The sequence below is a fragment of the Pan paniscus genome, chromosome 8 (assembly GCF_029289425.2).
Source record: "Pan paniscus chromosome 8, NHGRI_mPanPan1-v2.0_pri, whole genome shotgun sequence".
In the NCBI taxonomy this organism is placed as follows: Eukaryota; Metazoa; Chordata; class Mammalia; order Primates; family Hominidae; genus Pan; species Pan paniscus.
In genome coordinates, this window is record NC_073257.2 from 106,494,460 (window position 1) to 106,510,221 (window position 15,762).

At 37.4% G+C, this 15,762-nt stretch overlaps 1 protein-coding gene across 5 annotated transcripts in view; it reads left to right on the forward strand.

The window, feature by feature from the left end:
* TBC1D12 (TBC1 domain family member 12) overlaps positions 1-15,762 on the forward strand; it is a 136,283-nt gene that overhangs the window by 66,457 nt on the left and 54,064 nt on the right. For 4 of the 5 annotated variants that reach the window (XM_034931130.3, XM_024930489.4, XM_055093163.2 and 1 more), the window contains one exon: positions 9,264-9,379. The exons of the other annotated variant lie outside the window; for it this stretch is intronic. In XM_034931130.3, coding sequence (XP_034787021.1) covers positions 9,264-9,379 — 116 coding nt within the window. The remainder of the gene's footprint in view (positions 1-9,263; positions 9,380-15,762) is intronic. 5 annotated transcript variants of the gene reach the window in all.

Here is a 15,762-nt window from a genome sequence, read left to right on the forward strand (position 1 = left end):
ATCCTAGCACTTTGGGAGGATGAGGCAGGTGGATCACGAGGTCAAGAGACTGAGCTCATCCTGGCTAACATGGTGAAAAGCCATCTCTACTAAAAATACAAAAATTAGCTGAGCATGGTGGCACGTGCGTGTAGTCTCAGCTACTCGGGAGGCTGAGGCAGGAGAATCGCTTGAACCTGGGAGGTGGAGGTTACAGTGAGCCAAGATCATGCCACTGCACTCCAGCCTGGGCGACAGAGCAAGACTCTTGCCTAAAAAAAAAATATATATATATATATGTGTGTGTGTGTGTGTGTGTGTGTGTACATATATACGTATACGTATACATACATACATATATACGTATACATACATACATATACATACATACGTATACGCATACATACATACGTATACGCATACATACATATGTATACGCATACATACATATATACGTACACGCATACATACATATATACGTACATGCATACATATATACACATACATGTATGTATATACATATATACGCGTATATACATATATACGCATATATACGTATATATGTATATACGCGTATATATGTATATACATGTATGTGTATATATACACATATATATGAAGTTTTTATCTGACTTTATTAGCCACTAGAGCTTGTTTGCAGTTAATATTTTGCAGACATTTCTGTTTTCATCCTTTTATTCTTGTATCTGTCTTTATATTTAAAGTGGGTTTCTTATAAACAGCATATAGTTGGGTCTTAGTTTTGTAAGAACCTTACATGTAAGAACCTTACAACAGTGTACTGCTGTTACCTCCTTTCTAACTTTTGTGCTGTAAACTCCTTATTTACATTTGCCAGTATATTTCTGTATTAAATGACCAAATATTCTCTAAAACTTTAAGAAATGAGAAAACTGTCTTTTTTATTTGTCCATATTTATTATTTTTGGTGCATTTTCTTTGTGTATATTCATGTTTTCATGTGATACATACTTTCTGCCTGAATAATTTCCTTGAAATTATATTGCTGTCTATTGACAACATATATATATGTATATATGTATATACATACACACATATATATAGTGGCATTTACAAGTTCACAGCATTTTAATTCTTACTGAAAGGCTGGATTTTATTATTAGCAACACTTACTTTCAATTGCTTTCCTTAAAATCACTGGCACACTTCATCCTTTTTTGTTTGTTTCAATAAGCTTTTTATTTTGGAATAACTTTAGATTTACAGAATAACTTTAGATTTTGGAATAACTTTATTATTGTGATACTGAAAAAACAATACAGAGAATTCATAAATACCTCTCATTCAGTTTCTTCTAATGTTAGCATCTATTACCCTGTACATTTGTCAAAACTCAGAAAATTGACTTTGGTAGATTACTATTAATTAAACTCGAGACTTCACTTGGATTTCACCAATTTTTCTATTAAAGTCCTATTTCTCTTTCAGTGTCTAATCCAGAATATCACATTATATTTTGCTATCACAATTCCTTAGTCTCTATGGCCTTTGACAGTTTGTCATCTTTCCTTTTTTTAATGAACTTGACACTTTCGAAGAGTACTGGTCTATTATTTTCTAGAATGGTCTTCAATTTAGGTTTCTCTCATGATTTCCTTATGACTTGAGTGGGTTTATGGTTTTCTGGGAGAAATATCATGGAGATAAAGGGCCCACTTTGTCTAATTTTTAGAAAATGACTGCCACTGCAGTTTGCAGTCAGTTTTTCTTTTAAATAAAAATAGTGTTCTTGAAAAAGACATTTGTTCAGTTTAGAACTCAAATAATTGCACAAGTGCTTTTCCTTTGCACAAGTGTGTAGTAGAGTTTTTTTGTTTTTGTTTTTGTTTTTTAAGACAGAGTTTCGCTGTTGTTGCCCAGGCTGGAGTGCGGTGGCGCTATCTCAGCTCACTGCAACCTTCGCCTCCTGGGTTCAAGCGATTCTCCTGCCTCAGCCTCCCAAGTAGCTGGGATTACAGGCGTGCACCACCACGCCCGGCTAATTTTTGTATTTTTAGTAGAGACGGAGTTTCTCCATTTGGTCAGGCTGGTCTCGATCTTCCGACCTCAGGTGATCCGCCCGCCTTGGCCTCCCAAAGTGCTGGGATTACAGGCATGAGCCACTGTGCCTGGCCCTGTACTTTTCCTTTTGTCACGCAGAATGTTAAGATGTTTACTCATATATAAATATTTAATACAATTAATAATTTTTACTGTTTTGTCATAGACATACTTAAATGAATCTGGCCACTCCCCCTCTTTTTTTTAAACCTTCAATGCATGTCCTGAATAATACAGTCATCAGAGTGCTATTGCTTTGATTTGTGATAGGGCACTGACAGTTTTTGTTTTTGAGACAGGGTCTCTATTGCCCAGGTGAGCAATTGCAGCAGTGAGCTCATAGCTCCCCACTCTCATGCGCGTACAACCATACTTGGCTAATGTTTTTATTTTTTGTAGAGACAATGTCTCACTATATTGTCCAGGCTACCTACAGTTTTATTCAACATTGCTGAGCACCATTAGTACAAATGTCAATGCAGTGACAAACTATTAACACTCTTAGGAATATAGCTCTGACTTTGCAGACCCCATGAAAGCATCTCCTGAACACTTAGGTCTTCTGATTACACATTGAGAAACTGCAACACTAGGGCTTTTATGATATTTAATTTATCATGGTCTACCTTCAAATAACTTTATAGCACTTGAGTATAATGGAAGAAACTTACAACAGTGTACTGCTGTTACCTCCTTTCTAACTTTTGTGCTGTAAACTGCTTATTTACATTTACCAGTATATTTCTGTATTAAATGACCAAATATTCTCTAACTTTAAGAAATGAGAAAACTGTCTTTTTGTCTATATTTATTATTTTTGGTGCTTTTTATCTCTTTGTGTATATTCATGTTTTCATGTGATACATACTTTCTGCCTGAATAATGTCCTTGAAATTATATTGCTGGTCTACTGACAACAAATTCTCTTAGCTATTGCTTGTCTGAAAATATTTTTATTTTGCTTTCACTAATGAAAGATATTTCCTCTCGTATAGGATTCTAAGTTAATAGATGTTCCCTCTCCATTTTTTTTTCCTTCAGCAATTTAAAGATTTTTCTATTGTCTTTTGACTGGAATAATTTTAGGGGAAAAGTCTTGTAATCGTTTTCACATTCAGTCTTTTCAATATAAGTGCTTTTTTTCTGGCTGCTTTTAAAATATTCTTCTTACCATTATATTTTAGCAAATAATTATGATGTCTTTTGGTGTGATTTTATCTGTATTCCGCTTAGAATTTATTGAACTTCTTGGGTCTGTGGGTGTAGTTTGACAACATTTCAGCCATTATTGTCTTAAATATTGTTCTCCCTCTTACCTACACTCCAATTACACATAATTTAGGCTGCTTCATAGTGTTCCCTAAAGCTCTGCTTATATTTCTTCAATTTTTTTCCCTTTCTTTGCTTAATTTTGGATAGTTTCTGTTGCTCTGTTCTCAAGTTGATTGATAACAGTGCTACAGTTTTTAATATGCAAGATCTGATGTGAATATTTTACTGGGTGACATTAATCACAGATTAAACATTGCAGAAGAAAGTAAGTTCATTGATAATTTCTTAGTTATGGGATAAATTAGCTCCAAAGAAAAAATTACATTAGATGTGAACTAAAAAAGTTTATAAATAAGCCATAAAGGAGTCAAACTGATGCACAAGAAGCTTAACTTCTGGACAGAACAAAATCAAATATTATTCAGCCCTCAGCCGTCTAAAATTCACAATGTCTTACATCCAACAAAGAGACCTTTTGGGTTTTTCCTGAATGTTTTGTGTATTCCCAGTGATGACTTTTTATTCTGGTGGTGATAATGTGAATAATTCTCACCCCTGGGTAAGCTCTGGGAAGTGTTTTGCTTGTAGCTCCTCAGGTTTTTGTTCTTTTCCCAAAAGTTCTTCTTTGCCCAGCTTTGTAGGGTTTTATTGTACACATGTGTAGATCAGTATTCAGCTGAAGATTCAAGAATACTGCTATGCTGGTTTCTGGAGTTTTTCCTTTTTTTTTTTTTTTTTTTTTGAGATGGAGTCTCATTCTGTCACTCACGCTGGAGTGCAGTGGGGTGATCTCGGCTCACTGCAACCCTCTGCCTCCTGGGTTCAAGTGATTCTCCTGCCTCAACCTCCCAAGTACCTGGGACTACAAGCACATGCCACCATGCCCAGCTAATTTTTGTATTTTTCATAGAGACAGAGTTTCAGCATGCTGGCCAGGCTGGTCTCGAACTCCTGACCTTAAGTAATCCACCCGCCTCAGCTTCCCAAAGTGATGGGATTACAGGTGTGAGCCACTGTGCAGGACCTGGAGTTCTTTCTTGATGGGGCACTTTCTTTTCTACTACTGTATCCCCAAAATTCTAGCCCTTTGGCCTTTCCAAACTAACAGCCAAGCTTCCTTTGGGGTCCCCCTTCCTGCCCTGATGTTCAGTATTGCCTCCAGGCATAACAGTTGAGTGATCCTCAGGCTCATCTTGTTTGTTCCCCCTTTGTCAGGGACTGCAGAGATTGCTTGCAGCAAGAAAGTTGGTGTGAGTTACCCAGTTCACCAAGTGGGAGTCTACCCTATGTCTCTGAAGAATTTTTGGTTTTTTTGCCAATTTGTATATACCTAACTTTTAGGAATGTAGATGAAAATCAGTACTTACTTAAATTTCTCATTACATCTTCAGATCATGTGGAGGAGGGGAGAACTGAGAGAACAGTAGAGAAATGGAGTTGCTGATTGATGTTTATGCTGTGAACCTCTTGGTCAAACAGAATCCAAAGTTAACTGATTGTATGGAATATTCAGTTTTAAGAGCTCATAAATTTGCCTAAACCTGTTTGAGTTGGGTTTTCTGTTATATATAATCAAAAACATCTTAATAAGTAGCATATAATCTTATGATGAATTTTGAAAGTACTAGTGTTAATATTTGATTATTATTATTATTTTGGAGAGAAGGTCTCACTCTGTCACCCAGGCTGGAGTGCAGTGGAATGATTATGACCCACTGCAGCCTCCACAACCTGGCTCAAGTGATCTCCCACCTCAGCCTCCCAAGTAGCTGAGGACTAGAGGCGCATGCCACCATACTTGGCTAATTTTGTATTTTTTGTAGAGACAGGATTTCACCATGTTGCCCAGGCTGGTCTTGAACTCCTAGGCACAAGTGATCTGCCAGCCTTGGCTTCCCAAAGTGCTGGGATTATAGGCGTGAACCTCTGTGCCCAGCCGTATTATTTCTAATACAATTTGTAATTCTGGTTTTTTTTTTTTTACTTTTTTTTTTATCCAGGAGTGCTGCTATATAATTTGTAATTCTGATTGCATTAGGATGGCATGTTTAATTTATTCAGCAAATATTTAAGTTATTTTGATATGGAAATCTGTGCTATTTTCTGATAAAGATGAGCTCATACAATGTTTTAAAGCTTTTTTATTATTATTACTCTAGAAATTTACAGCACTTTTATGACAAGGATGTATGTGGGAAGTGCTAGAATACAACTTCTTATGTGAATGATGTTTGAGTGACGATTCTGTACAAAACTTATTCCTAGGTCGGGTGCAGTGGCTCACGCCTGCAGTCCCAGCACTTTGGGAGGCTGAGGTGGGTGGATCATCTGAGGTCAGGGGTTCGAGGCCAGCCTGGCCAGCATGGTGAAACCCTGTCTCTATGAAAAATACAAAAATTAGCCGGGCTTGGTGGCACATGCCTGTAATCTCAGCTACTCAGGAGGCCAAGGCAGGAGAATGGCTTAAACCCTGGAGGTGGAGGTTGCGGAGAGCTGAGATTGAGATTGTGCCACTGCACTCCAGCCTGGGCAATAGAGTGAGACTCTGTATCTCCAAAAAAAAAAAAAAAAAAAAGCTCATTCCTCTCGTAGATACATAAATTATATTCTAGCTGCTTCATTTTGAGTTGCTTTATATATTAAATGTATACTTAGTTCACGTTTTACAAAGGACAGCTTTCATCAAACTTGGCTTTATCTAAACTTTCAGTGGTTTCCCATTTTGTTCATGATTAAGTCCAAATATTTTAGCCAGTGAAAGTCCCTGTAATTTAACCCACACCTTTCTAATCTTATTTCTCATCATTTTTCCTATTCAGTGAGATTAATGTGTTTCCCTGATCCATGCCTTTGTTTGCTCCTGCTGACTTGTTCTTTTAATTCTTTCTGCCTATCAGTACCCATCATTTTTGCTCCAGTTCCGATCCCACCTCTTAGTAAGATCTTTGTCCATCATCCACCATGGCCATGAGTGATCTCTCATAAGATATACTTTGTTTTTTGTTGTTTACAAAGCCAATCAACACTGGTTTCATAAGGCGAACCAAAAGCCCTTCATTTCTAGTCTCACTCTCCGGAGGAGAACCTCTTAATACTTCCTTGATAATTTTATGCATATTTAAATATGTATTAGCTTATTTGGTTATTACTAACTTTGGCCACAATATTGGAGAACACAATTCTATAGGCTTAATTATATTTAACTTTGATTTTTCTTTTGGCAAGAATATTTCAAGAATGGTAGTGTATACTTCATATTGCATCATACAAGAAATATACTGTCTGGGGGTCTCCTTTTGTGATATTTAAGTGGATTGGGGATTCAGGCATTGTCAGTCTGATCTACCCCGATGAGCCTTTCACTGAATGATTTTATGAATCTCATTCTTTTAAATTTTCATCAGCCAGGCACAGTGGCCCATACCCATAATCCTGACACTTTGGGAGACAGGGCGAGTGGATTGCTTGAGCCCAGGAGTTCAAGAACAGCCTTGGCAACCCTAAGGAGATCCCATCTCTACAAAAAAAAATTTTTTAATGTCATACATAGCTACTTTACTGCCTGTTAATATAGCAAGATAATAGATTGTTAAAAGGCAGGCTATGGAGCCAAACTGCCTGCTGGTAATGACCTTCAGCAAGTGAGTATACATCTTTGAGCCTCAGTTTTTCTCCACTGGGAGGGCTCTAACAGTGCATGGTTACACAGTGTCAATGTTAGTTGTTATTAATATATTGGTTTAAAAGTTTGATTTTGCTGTCTATGTGCTTGGCCTTTGTTTGCATGGAAAATGTTTTATTGGATAATATTCATGGTATTCTGTTTGGCAGTGAAACCAGGTTACCTTGTAGGAAAATAAAACACCATTTAAATTATAACAAATTTATTATTTTTCTATAACTTTTAGTAAGAAAAACATGAGCAGAAAAGGGATTTATTACATTGGAGTTTGTAATGAAGAAAAGAAACATTGAGCATGATTATATATTCTAGATATTAGGAAAGAAAATTGGAAAAGACAAAAAGAAATGAGTGACATTATTGTTTTTGATTATGAACGGCTGTATGGTTCTTTGAGATGACAGTTAATAAACATAAGTGCACACAATCCTAAATAATTTGATAGAGGAGAAGTTTCTAAAAACCCAATGTGGTGATGCAAGGGAGCTCTCAGATAAGCAGAGCATAGATATAGTAGATGGAAGGGAAGATGCAGAACTAAAGATGAATATGAAACTTTATAAACAGTGGCTGGAACCACAAGGTAAGCTGAAGTTTGTAAGACAAAATAAGTTGTTTTTTAAAAGTAATATCTCAATTAAGGTTAAGCTTCAAGAAGATAATCAAGGCCGGGCGCGGTGGCTCACGCCTGTAATCCTAGCACTTTGGGAGTTTCAGGTGGGCGGGTCACAAGTTCAGGAGTTTGAAACCAGCCTGACCAACATGGAGAAACCCTGTCTCTACTAAAAATACAAAAAAAAATAGCCAGCCGTGGTGGCACATGCCTGTAATCCCAGCTACTCGGGAGGCTGAGGTGGGAGAATCGCTTGAACCTGGGAGGCGGAGGTTGCAGTGAGCCAAGACCATGCCACTGCACTCCAGCCTGGGCAACAAGAGCATAACTCCATCTCAAAAAAAAAAGAAGAAAAAGAAAAAAAAAGATTATCAAATTTTTAAGAGGTATGGAACTATCAGGTCTCATTTTACGATTGCCCAATTGAGTAAGGAGAAATAGGCTTTGAGTTGGAAAAGATGTAACAATAGTATTAAAAGAATTACAAGCAATTGTAGTTAAGCAACTAAAAAGTGAAATATCTGACCACTTTAAGTGCATTTTATTTTCTTCATATAAATCAGTGTCTTATCTAGCCACCAGTGGACTTGCATAGTTCATGAAATCATTGAGTAATATTTGAGAATGTAATGAAAAATATAACTAGTGCCTGGAGATGATCAGATGCTAGCTTGATTTTTTAGAAAGGAAAAAATGTGGGTACTGAAGCTTGCAAGCTGGTAAATTTGGTATTGATCTTTGGCAAATTTCTATAAATAAATTTCAGAAGTTTGGGAACATTTATGAAAGAATACTTGAATGGATAAATTTAAATGTGTTTACCATATATTAAATTAATTTATTTTAATTAGAATTATCAGGTTGGATGAATTAGAAGAATACTATAGAAAGTTTCTTAATTTTAGTGAAATGTTTGACAGTCTGTGGCTATATTTTTGAATAAGATGTGTTAGCAAACTGTTGTTTAAATTTAGAGTAAGTAGATCTATTTGTAATACTAGATTGAAATCCAAAACTATCATTTCATTAGAGGTTGAATGTCACCCTTGAGAGGGATCTTCAGAGCAATACAGTGGCATTATCTATATCTTGTCTCAACATTTTAATCACTGATCTAATTGAAAGTTTAGGAAGTAGGCTTATCTAGTTGTAGATTATTCAAAGATGGCCTGGATAGCTGATATCATAGGAGGCAATTAAGAATGTCTTCCTAAAACTTTAATTAATCTAGTGTACTTCTTTCCTTCTCTTACATTTTGATACTTTGTATGTAATATATATTTATAGTTTAGGTTGCTTCAGGAAAACAAAAAAAAACAACTTTTTTTATCTTTTGTTTTTAGTAGAGGTGAGGTGTTGACCCTTGCCCAGGCTGGTCTTGAATTCGTGAGCTCAAGTAATCCTGCCACCTCGGCCTCCCAAGTGCTGGAATTATAGGCAGGAGCCACTGCTCCCAGCTCCCCTCCACCTCCAAAAAAAAAACTTTTATTTTTTGTCTGCTTGATATTTTTACCAAATTATTTTTTGAATTGTATGTATCCCTCATTATAGCATAATATTTTTAATGATACAGATTTAATAATGCAAACTATGTTGGAGCAGTTTCTGCATAAGGTATGTTTTAATTTACTCTAGGAATATGAAGCACGAACGGGGAGGACCTGTAAACCACCACCTCAGTCTTCAAGACGCAAGAATTTTGAATTTGAGCCGCTTTCTACCACTGCCTTGATTCTTGAGGATCGACCATCGTAAGTATTTTAGTGATAATCAGTGACATTGTTTATATTTTAAAGTTAAATTTAATTTTGTTCACTATTTTAAAAGATAGCGAGAAAGATATTGAGAAAGGATTTAATTTTTACAAAATTTAATCCCTGTTGTCTATCCTAAAACTATTTGGGGAGAATGTATTTTTCTTGGGTTTTTGGTTTGTTTAGAGACAGGGTCTTGCTATGTTGCCCAGGCTGTTCTCAAACTCAAGTGATCCTCCTGCCTCAGTCTCCCCTTCCAGGATTGTAGGCATGCACTGCTGGCCCTAGTAGAGAGTATATTGTTGTTGTCTAAGACTTACGCATATTTTCTAGAGGTCTCTGTGAGTTAATATACGAAACATAATAAAGTATTGGCTCTTTATGTCTGTTTCTATTTCAACTGTCTGCTCCTCCATCTTAACATGATAGGGCAGTTATTCTTCCTTTCTTGACATTTAGTATGTATTTAAGATGTGCTTGTCTTTGCCTTTTGTACTATGTAACTACTTAGGTAAGTAAAAGTTTTATTAAGGAAGTAAGAGTACACTCCCAAGAGAGGAGTGAGCTGACCTGGCTGGGAGCCTACTATTATTATTAAGAATACATTTCTTATTTATTTATTTATGTTTATTTGTTTTGTTTCATTTATTTTTAATTTTTTATTTTTGAGACAGAGTTTTGCTCAGTCACCCAGGCTGGAGTGCAATGGTGCGATCTCAGCTCGCTACAGCTTCCACCTCCTGGGTTCAAACCATTCTCTTGGCACAGCCTCCTGAGTAGCTGGGATTACAAACATGCACCAACATACCTGGCTAATTTTTTTGTGTGCATTTTTAGTAGAGACAGGGTTTCGCCATGTTGGCCAGGCTGGTCTTGAATTCTTGACCTCAAGTGGTCCACCCATCTCAGCCTCCCAAAGTGCTGGGATTACAGGTGTTAGCCACCATGCCCAGCCTAAGAGTACATTCTTAATGCTCAGCAAAACATCTTAAATTGTTCTTTTCCTGCTGTACATCAGAACATTGTCTGATTTATTATTAAACAAAACACATCCTAAAGCAAGACCACTTGGTTCTTAGCTCTTTTTCTCCTCCTTGGGTTCTCTGGATCAATTCTTTTTTTTTACTAGGATTGTCTCTCTGTCCCTCTCTTTCTTTTTAATTTAATTTAATTTAATTTGTAGAGGCAGAGTCTTGCTCTGACATCCAGGCTGGAGTGCAGTGGCACAATCATAGCTTACTGCAGCCTCGAACTCCTGGCCTCAGACAATCCTGCCACTTCAGCCTCCTGAGTAGCCAGGACTACACGTGCACACCACCGCACCTAGCTAAAGAATTCTTTCTCTCTCTCTTTTTTTTTTTTTAAATGTAAAACTTCCTAGCCTTTCTTGCCATTTTCCTGATCTGGACCTTTTTCTACCCATTTTCCTGATGAACATAATAAGAGTCTGGAGCCAAATAGAAGAGCGTAGAATATTTTTTGGACATTGCAAGAGAAAAAAAGCTGGACTTACTAAGTACATTATTCTTTTATTCTGGTTACATTCCCTCATACTAAAGAATTGTGGTCCCAATGCTCCTCTTTTAGGATTTGATGAATATGTTTATAATCGTCTTTTCATTGTTTAAAAAAAGCGTTTTAGAAACTTAGTTATGAGAACATGTGAAATTTTATTTCAGACTTGCTGCCAGGGATGAAAATGAACCAGGCCAATTCAAAGATTCCTTTCTTGGTGGAGCCATTTATAGGAAAACAAGAGTGGTTAGATAAACAAGAAAAGAATAACTTGTTAAAGATCTTTAGACTTTGCAGCTGTCAGCTGAGTACGTAGATAAGTTCCCAGAAGAGCTTGCTTAAGCTTGATAGAATTTATCCGAAATGGATTATGCTTTTTACTGGGAATGTTAATTTCTTCCCAGAAAGCCTTTATGAAAATATCACTCAAAAAGTTCTATTCTAGACGGTGTTGGGGACAAATCTTTCTTTACACCATACTCTATTTCATATCATATCTGCCTCTTTAGGTTCTGCCTCCATGCCTTTGCTCATGTTATTCCCCTCTCTTGGAAGGCTTTTATCTTATTTCTACTTCTTACTTACTCAATCCTTAAGGATTAGGCTTTATCTTTTCTATCAAGTCTTTGGTGATTTCTTCAGCCTTCCGTTGTATCTACTTCTCTTTTACCTTTCTTGTCACACACAAACAATTCCTTGAAATAATGTTCAATGGAATTGTCTTGAAATAACATGGTAGGTACAATAACATTATGAAAAGAACTCAGTGTACAAAAATATATAAACAGCTGAAAAAAGTACTTTTATTTTCACTCTTTTGAACTATCTATAGTTATATTAATTATAATATATGTTATAGCTTTTATTCTGTTTCTGTGTGTTTGCTCCTTTGTAGTATAGAGACTGAATTTGGTCTCTAGTGTTCCACCCAACACTGAGATGCTGTGGTTAATTAACAATTTTGTTCACCTTTTTAAATTTGAAGGGGCCTTTTTGGTGGGGGGACGTTATTTGTATGACTTACATTTATGTAACTAAAACAAACCAACAAAGTTTCTTCATGGTATTGGAGTATGAGGGTGTTTAATCACTTATTTCTTCTTCTTCTACTTCAACCAATTGAAAAATAGATAATGGAGAACAGAAGAGAATGAAACTTTCAATTTTATTGAGTATAAAACCAGCTGAGGGGAAGAAAACTGTACGTGGGAATACCTGGGTACAACCTGAGTACTAAAGTGGAACTTTGTACTTTATCTCCCTCAGAATACTCTTCTAGCAGACTTGGGCCAGCTAACATCTATCTAGTTATAGCCCAAGAAGCTAGAACAGAGGTCTGAGTAATCTTAGGTTTCTTCTGTTTATGGATGCAGGCAGATTCAAGAGGCCTGTTCTGCTTTTGTGTCTTATCTACTGGTAATGCCACTACTTCGACTATGAGGTGGCATCTGGAAGAAGATAGAAATTATTCTACAGCAGGGTTCCCCAAACCCCAGGCCCCAGATTGATTCTGGTTAGGAACTGGGCTGCACAGCAGGAGGTGAGCAGTGGGGTCTAGACCATGTGGGAGGTCTAGATGTGGGATGTGAGGTTGTGCAGAGAAGAGGTCTATTTAGATCTGCAAATTTCACCTTATTAAATAGAAGACTAGATCTCCTAAACTGTGCCCAGCAAATCATTTGCTATGACTTGTAGAAAAGAAATAGAGGAGCTAGGCATGGTGGCTCACATCTATAATCCCAGGACTTTGGGAGGCTGAAGCAGGAGGATCGCTTGAGGCCAGGAGTTCAAGACCAGCCTGTGCAAAATAGTGAGACCCTGTCTCTACCAAAAATAAGCCAGGGTGTGGTGGCACATACCTGTAGTCCTAGCCTACTTGGGAGGATTTCTTGAGCCCAGGAGTTTGAGGTTACAGTGAGCTCTGATTGTGCCACTGCACTCCAGCCTGGGTGACAGAGTGAGACCCTGTCTCAGAAAAAATAAAATAAGATGACAGAGATTGCAATTGCAAAAGGGATTAAGCTTCACACCAGCAGCATTTCATCTTATGTGAAGAGAAGGATCAGGCCTATTTGGTGGAAGCCAGTAGGTGGTTAGAAATCTTAAAGGCGGGATTTGTAGTTAAACTGGAAATGTAGGCCAGGCGTGGCTCAGGCCTGTAATCCCAGCACTTTGGGAGGCAGAGGCGGGGGCAGACCATGAGGTCAAAAGATTGAGACCATCCTGGCCAACATGATGAAACCCCATCCCTACTAAAATATGAAAATTAGCTGGGCATGGTGGTGTGCACCTGTAGTCCCAGCTGCTCAGGAGGCTGAGGCAGGAGAATCGCTTGAATGCGGAAGGTGGAGGTTGCAGTGAGCGGAGATTGTGCACTGCACTCCAGCCTGGTGACAAAGCGAGACTCTGTCTCAAAAAAAAAAAAACTGGAAATGTGATTTCAATTAAGCTGTTTCTCCAATGATAAAATGAAAATTTCTAAAGGTAAATGAAATACAGCTATCAATCAAGCAATTTTCTGTATCTTAAGGGCTCAGAGTCCAGTCAGAAAAACAAATCAATGTAGTAATTTCAAACAGAGGAACTTTAATAGAGGAATTCATTGCAAGGTTGTTAAAAGGACTAGAAAAGCAAAAGAAGGGAATACAGGTTCAAAAGATTAATAATTCCAGAAAGGTGTGTATTGCTCTGGGATGTAGAAGCAAAAGAAAAAAATAATATTACCCAGAGTACAATATCACTCTTTACCTGAAAACTATATTTAGCTTCTATTTTTTCCTGTGGTCTTATTTTCTTTACAGTAAATAAAGTTTTTTTTAAGTATTAACATAATGAAAAGGGATATTGTAATTATTTTATATGGAACTATATGGAACCCATCATTGCTTTTATCTTCACAATTCTTTGTAATTCTAGGAAGTACTTTTTCTGAAATTTAGGAACAGTTAAATCCATTATTCTTTTGCAGAAATCCAGAGAGGCAAGCAGAATAGCTTGTAAAAGGAAATAAGAGAGACTTAAGGCTAGGATTTTGGAGTTAATAGTTGGTGCTATGACATAGGTAGAAAGCAGCTTTGGACAGAATCGATTTGCAAGATTTAAGGTAGTTAGTATGTGTAGGCAATACTAGGAATTATAAGATTCAATGGATCTGGATGTGAGGACTAAACTCCATGGATTTTAAATGTGGTTGGAGTTTGTGATGGCTCTTGACCTTTAGAGCACCATCATTGATTTATTGGTATATGATTAAGCAATTACATTCAGCTACACATAAGAGACTCCCCAAATAGTAGCCTAAATATGCAAGAATTTAAGTATGTAAGTAGCCCAAATTAAGTAGTTCAGTGCTAGTATGGTGGCTCCATGCATCAAAGACAAGGGTTGATATCTTTCACCATATTGAGAAAAAACTTCATTTTCATGCTGACCTTATGCTAACCGCAGAACGGGCTTGGGGACCCACTGGGCCCACAGTAAGAAAGACTTGAGCTAAAACTCCACTAATCGCCTGACCTCTGCATACCTCTACTTTGACTCGGGACTATGGTAACATTTTGGGTCTCTTGCAATTAGTGTCAGATCAGAGCCGATATCCAGTAGTCCCTGAATGATCTGATTGTTTTCTTTTACCTAATGAATAGTTACCCTGGTAAAAGGCTGTAAGCCCCTTTGGGGAAGGCTGGGAGAAAGATTAATAGTATAAATTTTTGGTGGTGTACTGGAGTCCTCTCAAGGGGACCCATCATCTTCCGCATTCAAAGGATTCTGGGTCTGTAAACTGGCTCAAGTCTGGGGAGTGATTGAGGGGCCATTAGTCTTCATGATTCAGGATAGACTTTTGTTCTCTTGACCTAGCACTTTTCTGCTTATATAGATCAAGTAAGAATGTAGTAGGCTTCTTGTTTTCACTTCTAACAACACCATATCAACTAGCCAACACAATAGGTCTGTGTAAGTCATACTATTCTGATTGCGGCTTTGACTCTGCTGTTCATTATGGTAATTCTGCTCGCCTTGCTTTAATGATTGAGTGCTGCCACTTGGTCCCTGCCACCCCAGGATTCAATTATTCCCTTTGCATTTAGGTTTCCCAGTTCAGTGACTGCAGTTCAAGACCAGCCTGGGCAACACAGCAAAACCTTGTCTCTACAAAAAAACATATATATATATATATGTTTATATATATATATATAAAATTAGCCAGGTGTGGTGGCGCACTACTGTATTCCCAGCTACTTGGGAGGCGGAGGTGGGAGGATTGCTTGAGTCTGAGAGGCAGAGGTTGTAGTGAGCCATGATCACGCCACTGCACTCCAGCCTGGGCAACAGAGCCAGACCTTGTCTCAAAAAAAAAAAAAAAAAAAGACTTGAAAGTCAAAATTACTTCTTGATCCACAGGTTGCAGAATGAATGTTGTGATGGCAGGCATGAAAACAACATTCATCTTTTTGTACATCTCCATCAGAGCTCTTTGGTAACTAGGTGCATCGTTAATAAGCAGTGTTGCTTTGAAAGGAATCTTTTTTTTTTTTTTTTTGAGCAGTGGGACTCATCAATAGTCTTAAAATATTCATTTAACCGTGCTGTAAACATGTCCTGTCATCCAGGCTTTATTGAGCACAGGTAGAGTAGATTTAGAATGATTCTTAAGGGCCCTAGGATTTTCAGAATGGTCCATGAGCATTGGTTTCAACTTAAAGTCACTAGTTACATTGGCCTCTAAGAAGAGAGTCAGCCTGTCCTTTGAAGCAGGCATTGACTTCTGTCTTGCTTAGAAAATACTAGATGGCATCTTTTTCCAGTAGAAGGCTGTTTTGTCTACATTGAAAATCTGTTGTTTAGAGTAGCCACCTTCATGAGTG